Source organism: Poromitra crassiceps (genome assembly GCF_964638095.1).
Source record: "Poromitra crassiceps genome assembly, chromosome: 13".
NCBI classification, from domain to species: Eukaryota; Metazoa; Chordata; class Actinopteri; order Beryciformes; family Melamphaidae; genus Poromitra; species Poromitra crassiceps.
In genome coordinates this window covers 29772311-29796688 of record NC_139644.1, presented here as the reverse complement: position 1 = coordinate 29796688, position 24378 = coordinate 29772311, and the positions used below count along the sequence as shown (strand labels likewise).

The 24378-nt window shown below is 43.1% G+C and overlaps 1 protein-coding gene across 1 annotated transcript; it reads left to right on the top strand.

Moving 5' to 3' along the window:
- Window positions 1-6022: 6022 nt before the first annotated feature.
- LOC310788471 (adhesion G protein-coupled receptor E3-like) lies at window positions 6023-23080 on the top strand (the record flags this gene model as incomplete). Its single annotated transcript, XM_083650019.1, has 19 exons — window positions 6023-6053; window positions 6684-6722; window positions 6828-6956; window positions 8862-8959; window positions 10611-10665; window positions 11217-11363; window positions 11877-12001; window positions 13212-13241; window positions 13351-13516; window positions 13948-14061; window positions 14205-14380; window positions 14527-14739; window positions 14832-15035; window positions 16227-16468; window positions 17535-17601; window positions 20038-20129; window positions 21764-21923; window positions 22179-22244; window positions 23006-23080. The coding sequence occupies 19 exons, from the start codon at window positions 6023-6025 to the stop codon at window positions 23078-23080; spliced, it is 2229 nt and encodes a 742-aa protein (XP_083506145.1).
- Between the last annotated feature and the right edge of the window lie 1298 nt (window positions 23081-24378).

Here is a 24378-nt window from a genome sequence, read left to right as displayed (position 1 = left end):
AAAACAGATGAGAGACAGACAAATTCCAGTAACATGAATGTAGTGTATCATGAAATCTCTTTGAATTTGAATGTCCACATCTTCAGTGTATCATTCTTTGCCTGTAGCCCACTATTTTCATTTCATTTTTGGACTTCCCCACAAACTTCTGTTTGGGAAGTAAGATCTTTTAGATCTTTAGTAAGAACTGTAACTAAGATGATCACTGTGTCTTTAAGTCAGTGTTGAGGTGGATGTTACTTTTTTATGAATTTTGCTAAATATGAAAGCAAACATTGCAGTTCTCTTTCGTATCGAGCATATCTACTACAGTTCCAATATAGCCTATATGGGATTTTACCCTGATCATGGACGAGGCCACGCCGTGATTTGTCCAAGGCTATCTCAGCATCATGCTGGTGTGGCCCCTGTCTGAGGCTATCTCAGCATCATGCTGGTGTGGCCCCTGTCTGAGGCTATCTCAGCATCATGCAGGCGTGGCCCCTCACTTCCTTGATTGGGGTGGTGATGCGCCTGAACCCTGCATCCCCCCCTATAAGACATAGTCTGAGTAGTAGTCAGCTCATCCTTAGTAGTCTGATAGTCAGCTCATTCAGAATGCTGCTGCTAGAGTTCTAACGAAGACTAAGAAAGCTGATCATATCACTCCAGTTCTTAAGTCCTCATAGAATAGATTTTAAAATACTGTTATTAGTCTATAAATCACTTAATGGCCTAGGCCCTAAATACATAGCTGAATTGCTCCCACGCTACGAACCGTCTAGAACTCTTAGGTCAGCAGGGTCCAGCTTATTAATTGTCCCTAGGATCAAATCAAATCATGGGAAGGCCGCATTTACCCACCATGCTTCTGCTAGCTGGAACAAATTGCCTGAAAACCTCAGATCTGCCCCAACCTTACTTATTTTTAAAAATAGACTAAAGACTTTTATGTTTACCGTCGCTTTTAACTGCTGACAGCTATTTCTCAATCACTATCATATGTGTGTCTAGTCATGTTTCTTATATAGTCTATTCCTCTATAAGTTTTTAGCTCTTTTTGCAACTGCTGCGCCTGTTGCTTGAAGGTCCCAATTCGTGCAGCTGTAACCTGTTAAAAACGTGTGTCTCTGGTCCATAAAACATGATTCTGGATTAATTTGTCGAAAATATAGCAACCCCGTTTGTTGTGACGGAGTTCTCACTTCCTCATCTCGTCGCTTCCCAAGAATAGTCTGTTTCTATAATATATTCAGAACTAACAGTTCCCATTGGCCGCTGAGGGAGAGCCCGCCCCAGGCTCCCAGCGGCTAATCAGATTAGCGTCTGTGGACCAGCATGCTAGGTTGCGAGTTATCGTTAACTTAACGGTTACTACGCTAAAGAGGACATCTCAAAATGCCTAGACTTACCGAATGCACCTCTGCAGTTGCTGGATCACGTACAGTTGGCGTCGCTCCAGCTAGAAGTGTTAATTTTGTGGCTATAGAGACAAAATGGTGCAGGTAGCTTGTGTGAGAGAGACCCGCGCAGTATGCGTGAGGAAGCTCGTGACGTCCCAATTCCCCTCTGGGCAAACGAAGCGTTTGGGGGTGTGGCTTGGAGGAGACTGCTTGAGAGAGCTGTATTCACCTTATGTAGCCACGCCCATTTGACCCGGTTCTGTGGCCGTCCTACGACTTCCGGCTAAAAATAATAATAAAATAAAATAAAAAATGGCTGCGCTGCTCCAATATCATCTAACTCTGAATTAACTAATAATTTAGCCAATTGTATGTAACATACCAAATAAAAGCAAACGGCAATGTCTAAGAATGCAATGCCATGTAACTGGCTCGTTAAGTCTCGCATTCCAGGGAATTACGTTAACGTCTGCGGGTCTTTATTGACGTTAATGGCTCGCGCTGCTATCGCGCTGCCTCGGAGGAGAGAAAACTATCCGAAGCTTTCTTTGTTGGAGTCCAGGTATGTTTTACAAGAAAGTGCTCGTCATTGTCGACGATAACGTTATCTGACCTGGCTAACAGTGGATACTTGCTTGCTTGCTGTGTACCGGCTCAAAGTAGTAGGCTACGTTATTTATTTTACCCCTTCACTGTCCGCTCCAAAAACAACTCTTTTATTTTGCGCCGTGACCGCCGGAAGTGTTAGGTGGACCCGGAAGAATTTGGTCCACTGTAAAGCCTGGAATATGCTTGACGCTTTGGCCGGCCGCACGGAAATGAGAGACACGGAATCCGACGAGGAAACGTGTGGAGCTTGTATACTCTGTGTGGGTTTCTGCAGGCGGAATTGAGCGCGAGTCTTGAAAACTCCACTTTGTCCGCCCGTCCGCGTCCGCGTAGTTACAAATTTCGGCGTGCGCACGGCCGCTCGAAAACCGTCCGCACGGAGCCTTGCGGAGGGGCGTGTCTGCTGATTTGACGTCACTTTTCCGCGCGGACACTCGCGTTCCTCGCTGATGCGGAAAGCATGAGACCTTAAGGTCTGAACATAAGGTGAATAGGGACAAATCCAACAGTGGCAGTTCTGAGCTTGTGACCACTCATTACAGGGAGGGCTGACAGCAGTATATATGCATTTACAAGTAAAAACAGCTTTTGCACGGAATGGGACCTTTAATGCACTTTTTATACCCTTTTTTAATTTTTTTTTAAAAGTTTTGTTGTGGTGATGCTTTTAAATGTCCATGTTATTCTCTTCTTCTATTCTTTTATTTTCCTGTCAACCATTTTATGTGAAGCACTTTGAATCGCCTCTGTGTATGAAATGTGCTATACAAATAAACTTGACTTGACTTGACTTGACTTGACTTGAGTCCTGTGCCAGTCAGTCGGAACTGCAGCCTTTTCACCATTCACAGGACGGTGAAGCATGGAGGTGCTAGGCTCAGTGCAGTGGGACATTGCCTTATAGACTATGCCTCCAGGGCCACGGTTCTTACGAGAGCGGACCATGGCCCAGAGTGATGTCTGTCTTCAAAGCTAGCCTTGCAACCTGGCATGCTAGATAGCGCTCCACCCATCACAGCTGGCTTTACTGTCTGGTGGGGCCGCTATAAGCCTTGGTGGCATCGTGCGCCTAGCCATGGGTGTGTGTACATACTGCATTTTCATATCTGGTTCATTTTGAGCACATGGCTGATTGGTGCTAGTACATCTCATTCCCGCAGGAGCAGCTGGGTCTGCTTGGTTTCCTTGTGGTCTGTCTTACAGAGTCCTATAGACAAGTTTCCTGGGCACTTCCGGTTTGCTTCCGGACTCGGCCGCGATCGTGTCTGTCTCTTCCAGTGTTTGTGAATACATTGGAGATGCAGTAGGGAGAGATAGGCTCAGCACAAAAGAGAATGGGTGGTTACGTTGTAACTCCGGTTCATTGAGTGAAGAAACGATCTCCAGCTAAGAGCCACTCCAAAACGGATCAAATCAAGGTTAACCGAGGGGGCCACGCCTGCATGGTGCTGATATAGCCTCCGACTAATCAGGGTGCCGCCGCATCCAGGGGAAGTGTAGAGTAGTTTGCGTCAGCTGATCAGGCTAAATCCCATACATTGGAAATGTAGTAAGGAGAGATAGTCTCTCCACTCTGAGAACTTGGGTTAACCAACTGTTCCGTGCTTGAAGAGTGCCTTGAAACCCCTTGTTTAATTAATTTTAGGTTATCCACATTATTAACACTGATACTCATGTGTCCGCAGGGATTCACAAGTTTGACAACCATACGTATTGGAAAACAGTAAGAAGCCTGATGGTCTTGGTAACTAATAAGAACTTACATTAGCCTTTTTCACTTCCCACCAAATTCACCCATTGTGTGTCTAAAAGGCAGGAAGTAACGCAGATGCCAGCAAAACAGTAATGAGGGTTTCCAACTTCCAATCCATTGGGTGATACAGGCCCTCGTTACTGTTTTGCTTGCACCTGTGTTACTTCCTACCTTTTAGACACAAAATGGTTGAATTGGGTGGGAAGTGAAAAGGCTAATTAGGCTAAAGGAAATGCTAATTTGTTATCTGTAGCTCACAACCCTGTTGGTCACTTTCCACACAACACACAAACACTACAGAGTAAAACAGCATGGAAGGGATAGGCATGTCTAGCTTTACAAAACAAATGAATGGGATGGGCAAAACCAGTCAAACTCATGTCATTTACATGAGTTTGACTGAGATGATTTCCATTGTGTTTAGTTGATGCACTTATTCAGAGTGACATATAGTGAGGGCAACAACAAACGAATAACTCCAAACAAAACCAACAACCAATATCAAGGAGCATGACTAAAAGCAATATAACCTCTTAGTTGCATTCTATGTATATTAAGGAGGTCAGTAACACATTTGGTGTGTGTAAAGTATGCAACGAGCAAAAGGGTGAGCTGATTGCTTGAATTACACTTGAATAAGAAGGGTTGGGTTTATGATCGATGATAACCCATCATGAAAATAAGGGGGTATATATTTTCTTCTTGTGACCGGTACACACATTCTGAGTATAATTACTTGTGTTTACATTCATGCCATAATTTGTGTGTGATTTATTTGATGTTTCATGCTATCTGAGGATAGCTATGGAATATCATACCTATTGTTTCTGTCACTATTAGCAATATTGCTTATCTCCATGTTAGACCTTCTATTGCAGCACTACTTCTGTACTCTTAGATTATTCAAATGGTAATTATTTTCTTCATTTTTGTAGCTTTACTCCATCCTGTCCCACGTATAACAAACTGGTGGTGCATAATAAATCCATCATTCATACAGCAGTGTTTGGAAGAGTTTGTCTGTCTAACTCATAAAGGGGGACACACTGAACCCCTAACAGCTCCCGATGAGCTGCTTAGCACCTTGCATGGTTGCCACTGTCGTCAGTGAGTGTGAATGTGTGATTGTGAGGTACTGAATTCATTGTAAAGCGCTTTGAGTAGTCGATAGACTAGAAAAGTGCTCTATGAATACAATCCATTTACCATTTAATAACTGATATTGAAATAGGTCACTGACACAATGGGCTGATGGGGTTGGTGGACTATAGCTTGTCTTTCAACTTCCTCGTGTGAGAGACCCGGTTCGCCTCCTGACATGTTCCATGTTGAACTGTAACCCAAACCTTAACCGTAACCTTAACCTTAACCTTAACCAAGTTGTTTTAGTTGCCTAACATTAACCAAGTGGTTTATTTGCCTAAACATATCCAAAGTTGTTTTAGCTGCCTAAACATATGCAAAGCTGTTTTAGTTGCCTAATAACTGTTTAAACATAACCATGTGACATTTTCCAATTAACCAAAGCAAGGCGTATCACATGCACCACCGTTTCGCGTAATTGGAAATTGACTTATTCTGCGGTTTTGGTATGCGGATTGTGTTGTTCCCTAGAATAAAGAAATGAAGACTGCACACTTGCACTCTCTTGCAGTTAAAAAAGATGTAATTGGACTATCATGTTGGGCTACTGCCTTCTTCAGGGTGATGTGTTGTTCCCTAACATCTGGCTTACTGGCACTCACCCAAGTTCAATAACACAAGGGATAGTTATATTAGATCTTATCTTACTCATCCTCTGGAGCAAATATTACACCTTACACTTGGCTTCAGGCCGTTGTTGGCATGCATAAATTGAAATGACAATGACCGATTGCAATAGGCTCCTGTATAATGAACTAAGGTACTTAAGACATGTACATGGGTAGTGGTTTGCGTTATCATAGCCAACATATCATTCACAACGATCAAATAATCATCAAGCTTTGTTGCAGTAGGCTATGAGTGAAGAAAATGAGTGAAGGATCTAAAACTACAGTTTACAAGACTGACAGATGGCAGCCGTCCAAACATCTAGCTCTCTCTTCCCTCCTCTTGTCTCACCATGTGCTCTATTATTCTACATCATCTTCCCGTCACGACTCAGTGAATTTGCATCGCCGTTTGCATTTGTACCAAACCTTCTAAAAAAATGTTTGGCTGCTGTGCAAATGTCTAAGATGTATATCTTAGACAGAGAGGGTTGATGTTTTGCAGAGCCGGAGAGGGAGATGTCATGATGAACTACTCTGCCCTGTCACTTCTCCTGGGTGAGTGAATTCACATTTAACATACAGTAGCTGCTGATGTGTGAGAATCACCTGACTTATGGATCAAGATGTATTAGCCTACATTAGAGCCCATGTCATTCATTTCAAAATGTTTATTGTGGCTAATCTGAAAATATGTTACTGTAATTCAAAGTTGAGCAGTATGATCATCTTCAATTGATTCATGATCACAATCAATTAATTATTTGTTGGCGGTGTTTTAGCTGAAAGTGTTGTCTTGACTCCAAATCAATTAAACACAAAGGCATCATCATCATCATCATCATCAGCACTGAAGTTATTTTGGATATAAATGTCTTAGAAATCAGACTTGGAGTGGCATTACTGGTACTTCATGATACCTTGAGAATTAATTATTTATAACTTGGGTTTACAGTAGCCCAACTTATAAATAATAGAATTTAAAGGAGAAAGCCCAAATTCTTATATCTCTTCATTTCAATAACCACATACCATAAGTCAAATTTCTCATGACATTTACAGAGGGTTAATGTCCCCCCCACTAGAATTGTTATTTCTTATGTAAAGATGTAAACTGTAAAATAATACTGACAGCATGTACTGTAAGCTATTCTTACTCTCCATAACTCTGTTGTCTGTTTTTCTCAGGTTTACTCTTCATCTCTGCCCAGTGTGAATTCCCTCCAGGTATGGATGATGTTTACTAGCAGACACAAAAAGCTTCTAGGCTCCATAGGTGAGGTAGTCATCTGTGCTCATCATTACTGACAGAATTGTCCTTGTTCCAAGCAGGTTCTTGTGATGGATACACCAACTTAACTGATTCATGGCGGAACAGAGGCTTTAAATCAACTTCCTTCCCTGGCTACTCCAAAGACGATGTAGATCTTCTAAACAAGTGGTGGCGCTTCACAGGGATTGGTGGCAAAAGAGTCATTACAGACTGTATTGAAACGGGTGGTGGCGCCTTTCGCAGCATTCGTATTGATTTTACACTTCCAACTACTGAGTCTGGGACACCAACAAGAGGGAATGCATATGGAAATCTCAAAGGGTGCAGTTTTTTTCTGCATTGGTATCCCTTTTCAGTGGATGTGGCCCTCTGTCCTGGAGGATTCCATGTGTACAAACCTTTAACACACCCACATGACAGGATAGTTTATGTGACCTGTGAGTAACAGCTAATCATTGTCATCTGTTAACTTGCCAATAATGTATAACTTCAACGGTAGTGAATGACCTGCTTCCATCTTTTCATGATGAACATGGTGTGTGTGTGTGTGTGTGTGTGTGTGTGTGTGTGTGTGTGTGTGTGTGTGTGTGTGTGTGTGTGTGTGTGTGTGTGTGTGTGTGTGTGTGTGATATTCAGATCATCAAGACTGTAAGTCAGACTCGTGTGGACCACTTGCAAAGTGTAACAGAGATGGAGGCTGTGTTTGTGTTGATGGGTATGAAATCCCTTCAAAACATCTCCCCACTCCTGAATCATATGGCTGCGTTGGTAAGCACATTTATAGCATCTGAACTATGTCAACTTATATTGCGGTCAGTGCAATTAACATATCAGAGGCTTCATGCATTCTTGTTAGCAATACACACACCGTTTTAAAATTCTGTAACATCTCCTGGCAGACATAGATGAGTGTGAGAGGACTGCAGGTATCTGTGGTTCTGACTCCACTTGTACCAACGCAGTTGGAAAATACAACTGTACCTGTCTGGTGGGATACATAGCAACAGATCCAGCATCACCGCCTGGCGGGTCCAACCAATGCACAGGTAGTATTTAAAACATATCCCTGTCTCTGTCTCTCTCTTGAAATCTCAAACTAATATTGTTTCTGCTTGGCTGCAATTACATCACTTTTATGCAGGTTACTAGACTGATATACAGGTAGACTGATATACAGCTAGACTGATATACAGGTAGACTGATATACAGGTTGACTGATATACAGGTTGACTGATATACAGGTTGACTGATATACAGGTAGACTGATATACAGGTTGACTGATATACAGGTTGACTGATATACAGGTAGACTGATATACAGGTAGACTGATATACAGGTAGACTGATATACAGGTAGACTGATATACAGGTTAACTGATATACAGCTCGATACAGGTTGACTGATATACAGGTAGACTGATATACAGGTTAACTGATATACAGCTCGATACAGGTAGACTGATATACAGGTAGACTGATATACAGGTTAACTGATATACAGCTCAATACAGGTAGACTGATATACAGGTAGACTGATATACAGCTAGACTGATATACAGGTAGACTGATATACAGGTTGACTAATATACAGGTAGACTGATATACAGGTAGACTGATATATAGGTAGACTGATATAGAGGTAGACTGATATATATACAGGTAGACTGATATATACTGTAGGTAGACTGATATACAGGTAGACTGATATACAGGTAGACTGATATACAGGTAGACTGATATATACAGGTAGACTGATATACAGGTAGACTGATATACAGGTAGACTGATATATATATAGGTAGACTGATATACAGGTAGACTGATATATATACAGGTAGACTGATATACAGGTAGACTGATATACAGGTAGACTGATATACAGGTTAACTGATATACAGCTCGATACAGGTAGACTGATATACAGGTAGACTGATATACAGGTTGACTGATATACAGGTTGACTAATATACAGGTAGACTGATATACAGGTAGACTGATATACAGGTAGACTGATATATACAGGTAGACTGATATATAGGTAGACTGATATAGAGGTTGACATGACAGTAAAGGTTGTCTCTTGCTCCTGACAGATGTTAACGAGTGTGATGCCAACATCTGTGGTGATGATGGGACCTGTGCCAACAACAAAGGAAGTTACGTCTGCACCTGCAATAAAGGCTACCAGCTTGTACCTGACTCAACTCCTGTTTGTCAAGGTCTGTTGACAGTACTGAGTGCATACTTCACGACAAACTGTAACTTTTATGACTTACAAAGTTATTTTTAAAGTGATAATCCATAATATTTCATGTAAATAAATGTCTGTAAAGCCACTATAAATCGACAACTGAGTTAACACAATGGTGATTGAGCCGATGGCCCATTGATGAAAGCCTCTGCATCTCTTCTATTGCAACATTTATGAACTTGTGTCTGTGGTGACACTTTCCCCGCCCCCCAAACAAAAAAGAACAAAAATATATCACAAGCGGTGCACAGTTCTTGGCGTGTTTCCCATCACCCAGCACCCGCCAGAGAGGGTAGGCGGAGTCGGAGCAAGTTGCTGTTGTTTCCACGTTATTGTGATCCCACTGGAGATTTGCGCAGAACACACCCTGCCAGAGCCAGCCTTTTGTTCCCTGTTGACAGCTCAAATCTCCCACACACACACACACACACACACACACACACACACACACACACCCAGCCGCCCACATGTTATAGATAGCGATCTCCAGTGGGATCCATAATAGAGCACCGCTGACCAACTTCTTCTTCTTTTGAGACGTGTGCGCGGTTGGCGTCCAAGCCTTGCATTACCGCTCCCACTGGCCAACTTGAATGTATTAAGAAGAAGAAGAAAAAACACTTCACGTCACATAATGTGACGCTGTCTGGATCTCACCTGCAATTACTGCTCATGGCCATTGGTGTTGTCAGAGACAAGAAAAGTGAAATATTCTGGATTATCACTTTAAATTGACAAACATCATATGGGTACTTCATGGTACAATTCAAACAGGATCAAAAAATGATTGTCTTTCGCCGTTCACCACCACTCATATCTTTTATATCTTTTTTGATGCTGTGCATGTCCTGAAGCTGGAAGTAGGAAGTAGGTGTGACTTTGGCTCTATATATCTCACTACTATAATTAGGCAAGGGGTTCCGCACGCGGCGCACGCGGAACACATGGCACACACACACACACACACACACACACACACACACACACACACACACACACACACACACACACACACACACACACACACACACACACACAGCACACAGCTCAGCTCACAGCTGCTCAACTTGAGCAGGTGAGCACGCAAAGTGTGAGACGCACAATCGAGCCTATAATTGAATGGAATAGAATAGCATCAAACTATTTTGTGATTAAATAATAAAGGCACATTGACATTGCTCCATTACATAATTATTGTATCAGCACTGTGGCATTCCTACGATATGAGAGTGTTATGACATATAACATATATAATAAATAATACTGTATCACAATGGAATTTGTACATTATGCAGTAGCACTGGCTGTCAATATAACTTTACTTTCACTGCCTATGACCTGTCTTTGCTCACCTGCATGGAAGCAGACCCTCTGTAAAGATCTGTCAATGTGTCACAAACACAAAGGATACATCTTTTTTATTCCTTGCTCCCTGCTCCTTCTCATGATGATGGTGAGATCATCACAGTTTCATTAGAACAGTGTCTCTGTCCCGTCCTCAGATATCGATGAGTGTTTCAATTCTACCGTCTGTGGTCCTGATTCTGTCTGCATCAATAGACCTGGAGATCATATCTGTGAATGTCTTCAGGGGTACGCACCAACCGAACCAGACGAAGACCCCAGTGAGACCAACATCTGTCAAGGTATCTGCACAGAAGCCTGAGCAGTGTTGGGCAAGTTACTGAAAACGAATGAGGGGGGGAATTTGCCAGGGCACAAAGGCAATTGCCTTATTGACATCGTGAAGAGCAATTTTTCTGAAATGTGTGTTAAAATGATTCAATTAAGTGGATCGGAACCGTTCTTGAGATAAACCACTTTTTGTGTTGCCAGTAGGTGGCACTATGACTGCGCACGTGTCTGAAATTGGGCACCGCACTCTGTCCGGTTCCTGGCAGCGCACTCCCCAAGTTTGGAGGCGAGCAATGACGTGCAAGTTATGGCCATTTAAAATGTAAAACATTGCCGTAGCGCCACCTATGGGTGAATTCTTTCAATTTTTTCCACACTAGTTTCATGCCAGACCCCTGAAAAGTGTTTGGCAAAGTTTGGAGGCGATCGTAGCAACGGGTGCCTTGCAACTCCTGACGGACATACAGACATGCAGACGGAGACGCATACATGCATACGGACATAGATGAGTAATAGTAAATTGGAATAACCTTTTAAAGCATGTAACATGTATGCTGGACAGATATTGACGAATGTGTCGAACATGAGACAATCTGCGGTCCTGATGCCAACTGTACCAACGCAATCGGGTCTCACATCTGCACCTGCAACACTGGTTACCGGACAAACAACCCAGATGTGACAGCCAGCTTTGCAAACCCATGCACAGGTGTGTGCCATTGTTCAATGTGTGTGTGTGTTAAATTAAGTTAAGTTATCCTTTATTTATCCCCATGGGGAAATTCATCCTCTGCATTTGACCCATCCTCTAGGAACCTTCCTATAACTAGGAGCAGTGGGCAGCCGCAGTGCACCGCCCGGGGATGTGTGTGTGTGTGTGTGTGTGTGTGTGTGTGTGTGTGTGTGTGTGTGTGTGTGTGTGTGTGTGTGTGTGCACGTGTGTGTGTGTGTGTGTGTGTGTGTGTGTGTGTGTGTGTGTGTGTGTGTGTGTCTGTGTGTGTGTGTGTGTGTGTGTGTGTGTGTGTGTGTGTGTGTGTGTGTGTGTGTGTGTGTGTGTGTGTGTGTGTGCGTGTGTGTCTGTGTGTGTGTGGGAGAGACCTACGTTTTTACTATTTTGTGGTGTCAAAATTGTTTGTGTGGTGTCCAGACCAGAATGATGGTCACTGCTGGCCAATAAGAGAAGAGCTGGCCTGTGTAAACGTTGGTGTTTTCTCCTCTACAGATATAGATGAGTGCAGTGAGACACCAGGTCTGTGTGGTCACCAAACTGTGTGTACTAATGTAGCAGGGACCTACTACTGTTCCTGTCCTGATGGATTCTACCCCTCAACTGGAATCCTGTGGACGGTTGGGGTCACATTTTGTCAAAGTGAGCACAGTCAAGACAACAAAGATTGATGACATATTTTCTTAATAACATTCATGTGGTATTTATGTTGTCACATTGACAGGTCTTCAAGATATTCTTGATGAGATAAAACCTTCAGAAGTAAGTACTGCTGTCATCTTCAGTTTGAAAGACTCCAATTCATGCTATATTCTATGTAATCTGAGCCCAGTCCACTCAAATAATTAGCAACAATGCATGTTTTAGGATCTTTCAGAGGAAGATTTGACCTGCTAACTGTCTAACAGGCTTGCTAACCGGGAAGTTACTGTAACAAGCCTGTTACATCTTCCAATCCTCAGAGTAATGTTACCATTGTGCAATGAAAACATTGGTTGCAATGTCACCTTTGTGTTCAGCATTTAGTAGTGATTTTTAGATGATACACAGCTTGTAGCTTCCACTTAACACAGCCATGCTAAATCATTAGCATAAAGTGTAGCAACGGAAACACATTTTCAACACACAAACATAAAAATAAATGGATTATCAGTCATATTGAAGCATGACAATAATATTTAATGATGAACTGTTGATTTAATTTGCCAAAATGTCTCTGAATGTCTCTTTAATTATTTTGTCCTCTGCAACCCACAATCCAAAATTACATAGATAAGACATAACTGTAGATGTACAAGATGTATAATCCAAATTTAGATAGAAGAAGCTGAGTTTGTGTATTTGTTGCAGGGCCAGACAAGAGAGAGAGCTTTCCTTTGTCATATGGATCAACAACTAAAGAACAACATAGGCATCACCTTACCAGAAGCGGTCTGTAGAAAAATCTCTCATTTAACCCACAGTTCATGTTGATAATCATTACTTATTTACATCCTACTAGTTTCTAGGCACGAGTTTATGCATGGCATAATGATGCTACTAGAGTTTCTATCCATGGCATAATGATGCTACTGGAGTTGGAAAAAGAGATTCAAACATGGCTTGCTCTCTGTCAGAGTATTATTAATGTGAATGTAACCAAGACTCAGTAGCTAATTTTCAAATATTTTTCATCAACATAGCATGATCTACAGACACACAGTGTGTTTTAATTGTAGAAACAAATCAAACAATTCTTGAGCTTCAGTGTAAAGATGTGATTTGATGTGATGTGATGAGCAAACTCCAAGTACATTTTACCCAATCCTTTTCCCTCTGTCTCCTTTGCAGACAGTGGCAAACTGCTTCTCAGCAGCTATGGTACTCAACCAACCGCCAACACATTTCAATAACATTATGTTGTCTTTAGGGAGACCCCTCTTTTGTCAGCCAGTTCACTTATTCATTATGATGACTTACATGTTTGAAGGAAGTGTCAGGTGTTGGACCACGGGCCAAGACAACCAACATGGTGAGTAGTGAAGGAGATGGGGAGACCGGCAGTGTGATCCTGGGCATCTCAGGGCGTTTGATTTCTACCCTGATAGAGCCAACTCAGAACCAGACCAACAGAACCGTGCAGACTTCAACAGTGGGTAAGAGAAATTCCTCTCAGCTTAGACTAGTGGGTCTCAATGTGAGGTCTTCTGGGGACCACCAGTGGGTTCCAGGGGGTCCACAGCAATTTGTGAATGATTAAATGTCACCAATATTGCATTTACAAGAAGTTCACACAATTAGAGAATCCAGAAGAATGACTATTTTGATCACAGGTTCTCTGTTATCTCTCTACCTACAATACAGATAGTCATGGCCTTCTGGAATACAATTATTTGTAACAATAGAAATATTCTCAGATTTGGGTAAGAGACAACATCTCATCAAATGGGGGTCTGTGGATCTAATGTGGACTAAATTAGGGACTAAATTAGGGTCCTTGATAGGAAAAAGGTTGAGAATCACTGGCTTTGACATATTTGATTCTCAATATCAATTCAACGCATTGTAACTCGTATCTCTGTGCCAGCTTTGAGTCTACAAACTATTGGTCCAGGGAGCCACACTGAGAACATAACTTCGCTTTCGGTCAGAGGAAACACCATGGAGATCAACCTGCAGGCTGTAGCCAAAAGCAACAATGGTGAGAGAGAGCTCATGATGATGATGATGATGATGATGATGATGATGATGATGATGGAGATGACCATGGTAATGATTTTTACCAGTTTGTTTATCTCTTGTCTCTTGTGTTTATCTCTATCTTTATCATGTGGACATTCCCAGGTTCTGCAGCAGCTGCCTTCATGACACTCAGTGGGATGGAGAGCCTTCTCAGTCACCAATACTTTAAAACAGAGAACAAGACAGAGATGTACTCTGATGTCATCACTGCAATCTTGCCCACAACAAACTTCACCAACCTCTCCGAGCCTGTCAACTTCACTACCCAACACAAGACGGTGCTCCATCAACCAACCATTGATTATATACCTACCCATCAATCCATCCATCCATCCATTCCATCCAACCATCAATACATACATCCACTTCTCAAGCTATCTTTTGAGATACTATCTAATAATCTTTGTTTCTCTTGGTTCTTCAGAGATTACCTGACTCTGGTCTGGTGACCTGTGTCTACTGGGAGGACAAAGGAGAAAAGAGAAGAGAGGAGCAGCGGGATAGCAATGGAGGAGAAGAGGGAGAGAGCATGCGTTGGTCAGTAGAGGGCTGCTGGGTCTCATACTCTGATGAAAACTACACAGTGTGCAGCTGCTCTCACCTTTCCACCTTCGCCCTCATCCTGCAGATCGGAGAGGTACTCTGCCCATTTGTCTGTGCCTGCATGGAAATGCTGGACCAGTCTCAAGGCCAGTTAATCAGTCTGTGTGCATTCTTCTGTCTTCTCAGCCTCCACCAAAGGATCCTTTCCTAGAATGGCTGAACCGAGTGTGTGTAATTATCGGGCTGTTCTTCTTTGCTTTGGCCATCCTCACCTTCCTCCTGTGTAGTTGGAACCCTAAGATCAACAACACAGCCCGTCTTCACCTCTGCATCTGCCTCGGCCTATCCCATCTACTGCTGCTGTTTAATGACAGATATGTCAAACAAGAGGTATGATAAGACTAACACCCCAAACACACAGAAGCGTATCCGATATCCATTTCATGTCCTTGTTGTCCGTTGCTCCCCATTACAAAGCAATCAATTCGCATGGAGTCGCCTTCACCCCATGAGCAGTAAGATCATACTGTAGGAGTCCAGCAGAGTATGTGGTTTGAGCTTTTAATAGACAGGTAGGAAGAAAGGCCAGAGCCATCCTATCTGACAGCTCCCATTCCCTATACGCTGAGTTTCAGCTCTTGCCTTTTGGCTCCAGGTATAGATTACCACCTATAAAGAGGTACTGTATAAGCACTCCTTCACCCCCACAACCATTTCTATTCTGAATTCAGGCCAGGGCAGGAGCTAGTGAGTTCCTAGACTAAGGCTGTTGTTGTTATTGTGTCTGTCTAATGACTTATGCATGCACTTTATCCTGGCACTAAATGGACATTTCCAGTACTGTCTTTTTTTATCTGTCTTATTTTTTGTTGTTGTTTCATTGCTGTAGTGATATTGCTGTTGTGTACAGCGTATAGTGTGATTTTGCGTGTGATGTGAAGGTTGGTCACCAACGACTAGTTGTTGGCCTTCTACTCCACTGTATTCAGGTCACCTCCCTCCCCCTGATTGTACTGTATGTCTATGTACTTTTGTATGTATTGTTTCTCGCTGCAAAACTGCTCTTCGGGACATAATAAAGTTGAAGTTGAAGTTTAAGGTGTTTAGCCCTGCCCTGCTGGTCTCTTGGTGCTGCAGCTTGTTTGGCTGTCTTTCTGTTTTGCATTGGTCTATTTTGAATTTGGCCCCTCCTCTCCTCTTGTCGTTTGCAATGTCCGTGACGCCATGTATCACAACATGCTTTTTCAGCGATTTGGTCGCATCCAATACAAAGTGAATGGGAGGCGACTATTGTTAGCTTGTAATGGGCAGCAACAACTTTAAAGGGCACCTATTACAAGAATCAGTCACTAAAATAGACAAACAGTTTCTATATCTATGCACGTTTTCAAACAACCAAATGCTAGTCTGGATGTAAAAACCTCTGCTGCATTTCTATGGGGGAACGAAAACACTGCGGACCACCGGAAGATCCACCGCTGTCTTCTGTCTTCCTGCCTGTAGTAATGTGTGCCAGGCTCTCTCTCCTCTGAGAGCGAGCCTGGTGACGTGAGGTTAACCAAATGCTATGTATGTCTACAGCTGGCCTGCACTGTCATGGCTGGGCTGATCCACTTCCTGGTTCTGGCCAGTTTTGTGTGGATGCTGTTGGAAGCTGTGCAGCTGCACCTGTTGGTTTGGAGACTTTCCAAGGTGCAGATCATCCAGAGAGAAGGCCTCCCCAAGCTGCTGCTCTACCTCACTGGCTATGGTGTTCCATTTGTGATTGTGGGCATTTCTGCACTGGTGTATTCTGATGGCTATGGCGCTACAAAGGTGTCAGTGTGAGTAGCGTAAACAGTAACACGTACACTCATTGCTTCTTCCAGATTAGTGTAATCTATATAAGTCTATTGCCGCGTTCAAGTGGGCTCGTGTTTACCGTGAATACATGAATCCACTTGAACAACCCCCTCATGTGGTATTCACAACTTGGTATGTGGAATTTTTCTGAAAGCTTCGAAGCTCACGTCTTGTGACGTTTTCACAAAATAACGGACGCCATGGACAGTAATTATATTTACATTGAGCTTTTCAGTCATTTTATAATCTGAGGAACATGTTGATATTCTCAATGTCTCATCTTGTTTCCTCTGTCATTATGGCTTTGAATTTCCTGCATTACGCTGCTCGTTAGCTAGTGGTAGCCTCAACTGCGCATGTTAAAGGTAAAGGTAAGGTCCCACTGATTGTCACACAATGTGTGAAATTTGTTCTCCGCATTTGACCCATCCCCTAGGGGAACGGTGGGAGCGTACCTATGTTCCCCGGGTCCTATATTCCCCGGGTCCTATGTTCCCCGTTTCTGTGGGACCGGGGAACATATAACCCTTCCTAACCTCCCTCAGACCCTAACCCAAAACCTAACCTGTCCCACCCCTCACGCCTAAACCTAAGGTCGGCATTGCGGGTGGTCGGCATAGCGGATAGACACCCCAAATGTTACGGAGAGTGTTAAAAACGGGGAACATAGGACCCGGGGAACATAGGGATGACCCCGGAACGGTGAGCGGCAGTAGCGCCGCGCTCGGGAATCATATGGTGATCTAACTCCCCAATTCCAACCCTTTGATGCTGAGTGCCAAGCAGGGAGACAATGGTCCCATTTATATAGTCTTTGGTATGACTCGGCCGGTGATCGAACTCACAACCTCCCAGTCTCAGGGCGGACACTCAGACCAGAAGGCCACTGAGCTGGTAACAGCTCGTGTTCACGACGTGACCACTTGAATGCCAAGCATGTCGTGTACACAATTTCCGGGCTCGTAAACACGAGTTCACAACTTCCATTTGAAGGCAGCATATTTGTCCTGCACATTGATTGGATTGTTTTGTGTGATTGAATTGCAGGTGCTGGCTGTCAACAGATCGTAACTTCAACTGGGCTTTAACAGGGCCAGTTATTGTTGCCCTCGCAGTGAGTGTATTATCATGAGTATCTATCTATCTATCTATCTACAGTACTGTATCTATCTAATAGATAGGGCCCTATCGTCGTACGGCGATATCGTTTGCGCTGCGTTTGCACGCCTCTTATTGCTATCTTCTCAACGTCTTAAGCTATCGCCTGCCTCCACCGTCCAGTTTTGCGCTGGGATGACACAGGTGTAGGCGTGGCCCAGGCGTGTCCGTGGGCCTCTAGCCTATCATGTGTCTCGCGCAAGTGTCATTTAGCGCTCTGGGGAAGATACCGTCGGTTTGTGCCGGGCGCAAAGAGAGGTTTGGGCGTTGCCCGTTCCAAAATAGGCGTTCCAGCGCAATGTGTTAAAAAAATGGGCATTGCTCTCAATTTTAACGCCAGCAAATAGCTGGTCTTAGCGTAAACAACCCCACTACGCAAGGCGTATGCCTGAGCACAGACAGCATTCTCCGGCGCAGTGCAGGAAATCCTCGCTTGGATAGGCCCATTATGCACGGCTCGCGCGCGGACACACTTCCCTCCTCAATGCCACGTTGATTTTCAACTAACCTACACTGCAGAAAAAACACACCTTGATTTAACAATGAGAATTTTGTGCAAAAAAGTGATTTGCGTTTTGAATTGGATTACCAGGGGAACGAGGGTCTGGCGGGGCGGGAGTCTGTGTGTAGCGCCAGGAGGGGTGCTTTGTGTTCGGCTAGTGTGCCATATCCTGAAGGGGGGTCTCCCCGGAGAAGGTGTGAGCTGGCCCGGGTAGGCAGGCCGGGGGGAGGGTCGGTGCACAGGGTGGGCAGTGCCTCGGCAGCGCTGTGCGTGGTCCCGCGGATCAAAATCAGTTTCTGGCAGCAAATCATTTCTGACACAACACCGGCCAGTAGGCTATACAGTAACCATTGATAGTATACAGTAACCTCTCTCCCTGCACCATTGCACCATGCAACAATAGCTTAACCCGAGTGGACAATTCTGGTATAGGCTATTGAAATAGGCTAGAATTAAAATCTCACACATCCCTACCCTATTAAAGAAACAAATATTTTTAAATGTGTATGTTATAGCCTATATGAGCTAAACGACTAATTAAAAGGCTACTAATTACAAAAGCATCAATTTTCGTTACGAATCCGAACTGATTCATCCTCCAATTCTCTCTCCCCTCTCTCGTTCTCTCCCCCCTCTCTCTCTCTGACTCTCTCCATCTCTCTTTTCTCTCTCTCTCTCACTCTGTCACTCTGCAAGCAAGAAAGAAGCTGCTGCCTGTCACAGACGTGCAGGCGGTGATGCTCTGGCTTTTAAGTGGAGTGATCTCAACTTGTGGTGAATCCTGTTAATATGTGCATAAACACGCCTATCGGGGTTTGCGCTGAGATGACGTGAAGCGCAGCGGCCCGACACGCCCACAATTAGGGCTTTGCGCTATTCCAGCGCAAACCGGGCGCTAACGCAAAATTACCGCCGTTGGGAAGATAGGGCCCATAGTCTGTCTGTCGACTATAAGGCACACATCAGAATCAGAATTGCATAATCTTATTAGTGTTCATGTTATCATAGGTCAGGGATGGGCAACTTTGATGATAGAGAGGGCCACACAAAAAAAATCCTCGCTACCAGAGGGCCAGATTGTGACCGTGCACTTCCACCAGTAGCCTAGGCTACTGTAACACCATCACTAATTATTCCTTTCAGATGACACCAGAAACTTTGCTCTTGCTTAAACACAATTTGATGGGGTACATCACCCAAATATGTCATATTAATCAGATTAGTAATGGTGCATGTTCAATGTGGATCCTGGATATAGTTTGTTACAATAGCGTTAGCTCAAATGCTACCGTTAAACAGTATGTGGATGGACTAACACCATTAGCACCATGTTCTGGGATGCACAGCAAAATAAAAACACAGATTTGGGTGGTCTAACCTAACCTGACCTAACCAAAAACGTCTGACCCAGGTGCCACATTGAGTGAGGTCGGGGGCCACATGCGGCCCGGGGCCGCCAGTTGCCCACCCCTGTAGGTGCTTACAACCCAACAACTGGACAATTACTGGTTCAGTATGTAATTTTCAGGGGATCTAGCCAGAACCCCACTACAAATCACATGTTAATATGATTATGGATTTAATCCAATAGTATGTTTCTTTAAAAATAAAAATATGTAATATTTTCATGATATTGTAATAGCCACAGAGCACTGAGAATCTGCAGAAGTACCGACATCATAATGTGCAGTTGGGAAGGAAAAGAACATCCTGATAGTAAAAGTGTTCAAATTAATGTATGTGCGTACGTGTATGTACGTACGTACGTATGTACGTACGTACGTACGTACGTGTGTGCGTGCTTGTGTGTCAATGTTGTCATTCTTTTCTCAATAGGGTAATTCAGTCAGATTCAATATCTACTCATCCTCAGTGTCTTTCTTCTTTAAGGTGAATTGGATCTTGTTCTGTGCTACTTTATGGACTCTGAGACCCACCTTGGCCAACATGAAGAGTGATGTCTCTCAGTCCAAAGACACAAGGTGTGTGTGTGTGTGTGTGTGTGTGTGTGTGTGTGTGTGTGTGTGTGTGTGTGTGTGTGTGTGTGTGTGTGTGTGTGTGTGTGTGTGTGTGTGTGTGTGTGTGTGTGTGTTTGTGCGTGCGTGCGTGCGTGTGTTTGTGTGTGGTACTATTACTTTGCTGAGATTTTACAGGTATTAATTGATCATTGATAATAATACTTTTGAATTGAAAATGTTCCATTCTTGTGTGTAGGTCATTCATATGACCTATGATCTCTAGTTTAAATTTATATTACATGGTTGTTTGTTTTTCACTAAATACAGTACATCGACACTACTGTACTGTACGTTCATGTAGAATGAGTATATTAACACTACTGTATGTACGGTCATGTAGAATGAGTATATTAACACTACTGTATGTACGTTCATGTAGAATGAGTATATTAACACTACTGTACTGTACGTTCATGTAGAATGAGTATATTAACACTACTGTACTGTACGGTCATGTAAAATGAGTATATTAACACTACTATACTGTACGTTCATGTAGAATGAGTATATTAACACTACTGTACTGTAAGTTCATGTAGAATGAGTATATTAACACTACTCTACTGTACGGTCATGTAGAATGGGTATATTAACACTACTGTACTGTACGTTCATGTAGAATGAGTATATTAACACTACTGTATGTACGGTCATGTAGAATGAGTATATTAACACTACTGTATGTACGTTCATGTAGAATGAGTATATTAACACTACTGTACTGTACGTTCATGTAGAATGAGTATATTAACACTACTGTACTGTACGGTCATGTAAAATGAGTATATTAACACTACTATACTGTACGTTCATGTAGAATGAGTATATTAACACTACTGTACTGTAAGTTCATGTAGAATGAGTATATTAACACTACTGTACTGTAAGTTCATGTAGAATGAGTATATTAACACTACTGTACTGTACGGTCATGTAGAATGAGTATATTAACACTACTGTACTGTACGGTCATGTATAATGAGTATATTAACACTACTGTACTGTACGTTCATGTAGAATGAGTATATTAACACTACTGTACTGTACGTTCATGTAGAATGAGTATATTAACACTACTGTACTGTACGGTCATGTAGAATGAGTATATTAACACTACTGTACTGTACGTTCATGTAGAATGAGTATATTAACACTACTGTACTGTACGGTCATGTAGAATGAGTATATTAACACTACTGTACTGTACATTCATGTAGAATGAGTATATTAACACTACTATATGTTCATGTAGCATGAGTATATTAACACTACTATATGTTCATATAGAATGAGTATATTAACACTACTACTGTATATGTTCATGTAGAATGAGTATATTAACACTACTGTACTGTATGTCCATGTAGAATGAGTATATTAACATTACTGTACTGTATGTTCATGTAGAATGAGTATATTAACACTACTATATGTTCATGTAGAATGAGTATATTAACACTACTGTACTGTATGTTCATGTAGAATGAGTATTAGATGCCTTTTGTTTTCCATTGGCAGATTTAATTGTTTACTCTCGCTACCAAATTTGAATTCCAACACATGATGAAAAAATTCCAGAAAAATGTTTTTGTTTGCAGATTGATTGTGTTCAAGATCGTGGCCCAGTTTGTCATACTGGGCTGTACCTGGATCCTAGGCCTGTACCAGAACAACCTCTTCTTTCGGTTCCTCTTTATCATTCTCAACTCACAACAGGGGACCTTCCTCTACATCGTCCACTGTCTGCTCAACAAGGAGGTAAGCTTAGCCAGATCACTTCCCTCTCCTCTCTTTAGTCCCGACCAAATTATTTCAGATACAGTACTTTACTGGTAGTAGTAATAATAGTATGATTACTATGAGGCAAATATGAATAGAGAATGTTAGGGCTGCTTTTTTGTTGAGGTGACAGCTCAACACCGCAATCATTTTATTATGCAGTTGAAATGTGTTTAACCTCTAAAAGCAATTAAACATATTTTTTGAGGTGTGTTATTTCATTATGTTTGCTAGGTGCGAGAAGAGTGCATGAAATGGTTGACATGCTCTATTGGAAAACAAAATACTCAAGGATCTGTGGTGAGTTCATATAAACATTACTGTATCCCTGTATCACATTAACGTCTCACAGCAATACCCCACATTTGAGGTATTGATGAGTGCTGTGAAGATTACACCAATCATAGTCCTTTCTCATAACAAGGCGTAGCCTAATTGGTTAAATGTTCACCTCGTCCCACCTGGGGACGAGGTGAACGCTGAAGGAATGCGTGCCCGTCCGCATGTCCTCGAGTGCCCACCACCTGGGTGGGGTCGGCAAAAGGGCCTTTCTGTGTGGAGTTTGCATGTTCTCCCCGTGCCTCCCGGGGGTTTCCTTCATATAGGAACCCCCTTCACAAAAACATGCAATATCCTGGTTGCTAATGTGGTTCCTCCTCTGGTCGTTAAGGGCGCCTGTTCAGAGGGAGGGGAACTGGTTGGAATAGCGTGAACCTCCCACGTGCTATGTCCTACCGGTGAAGCTTCCTCTGTCAGGTGAAAAGAAGCGGCTGGCTGACTGCCCATGTCTCGGAGGAAGCATGGAGCCAGTCTCGGCTCTCCCCAGATCGGCAGAGGATGGAGTAGCAACCAGGATTGAGAAATCAAGTGAGCACTAATGGGGGATAAAATGGGATAAAAAAAATCGGGAAAAAAATATTATAAAAAAAAAAAAATGTTCTGATGAATTGTGATTTAGCTTGTAAAACCTTTTTATTGGGGATACGTGTAGTGACTAATTCAACACATTAATTGCTTTTTTTGTTGAGGGATTCTCTTAACAACAACGCTGCTTTCCACAGAGAGATGCACCGTCAGTCTCTGAGGACTTGGACAAGGTTGAAGAAACAGATCAGGGAAGACAGGACGATGGGTGATGATGATGAAATCAAAAGGAAAAAACAGATGAGAGACAGACAAATTCCAGTAACATGAATGTAGTGTATCATGAAATCTCTTTGAATTTGAATGTCCACATCTTCAGTGTATCATTCTTTGCCTGTAGCCCACTATTTTCATTTCATTTTTGGACTTCCCCACAAACCTCTGTTTGGGAAGTAAGATCTTTTAGATCTTTAGTAAGAACTGTAACTAAGATGATCACTGTGTCTTTAAGTCAGTGTTGAGGTGGATGTTACTTTTTTATGAATTTTGCTAAATATGAAAGCAAACATTGCAGTTCTCTTTCGTATCGAGCATATCTACTACAGTTCCAATATAGCCTATATGGGATTTTACCCTGATCATGGACGAGGCCACGCCGTGATTTGTCCAAGGCTATCTCAGCATCATGCTGGTGTGGCCCCTGTCTGAGGCTATCTCAGCATCATGCTGGTGTGGCCCCTGTCTGAGGCTATCTCAGCATCATGCTGGTGTGGCCCCTGTCTGAGGCTATCTCAGCATCATGCTGGTGTGGCCCCTGTCTGAGGCTATCTCAGCATCATGTAGGCGTGACCCCTCACTTCCTTGATTGGGGTGGTGATGCGCCTGAACCCTGCATCCCCCCCTATAAGACATAGTCTGAGTCCTGTGCCAGTCAGTCGGAACTGTAGCCTTTCCACCATTCACAGGACGATGAAGCAGAGAGGTGCTAGGCTCAGTGCAGTGGGACATTGCCTTATAGACTATGCCTCCAGGGCCACGGTTCTTACGAGAGCGGACCATGGCCCAGAGTGATGTCTGTCTTCAAAGCTAGCCTTGCAACCTGGCATGCTAGATAGCGCTCCACCCATCACAGCTGGCTTTACTGTCTGGTGGGGCCGCTATAAGCCTTGGTGGCATCGTGCGCCTAGCCATGGGTGTGTGTACATACTGCATTTTCATATCTGGTTCATTTTGAGCACATGGCTGATTGGTGCTAGACTAGTACATCTCATTCCCACAGGAGCAGCTGGGTCTGCTTGGTTTTCTTGTGGTCTGTCTTACAGAGTCCTATAGACAAGTTTCCTGGGCACTTCCGGTTTGCTTCCGGACTCGGCCGCGATCGTGTCTGTCTCTTCCGGTGTTTGTGAATACATTGGAGATGCAGTAGGGAGAGATAGGCTCAGCACAAAAGAGAATGGGTGGTTACGTTGTAACTCCGGTTCATTGAGTGAAGAAACGATCTCCAGCTAAGAGCCACTCCAAAACGGATCAAATCAAGGTTAACCGAGGGGGCCACGCCTGCATGGTGCTG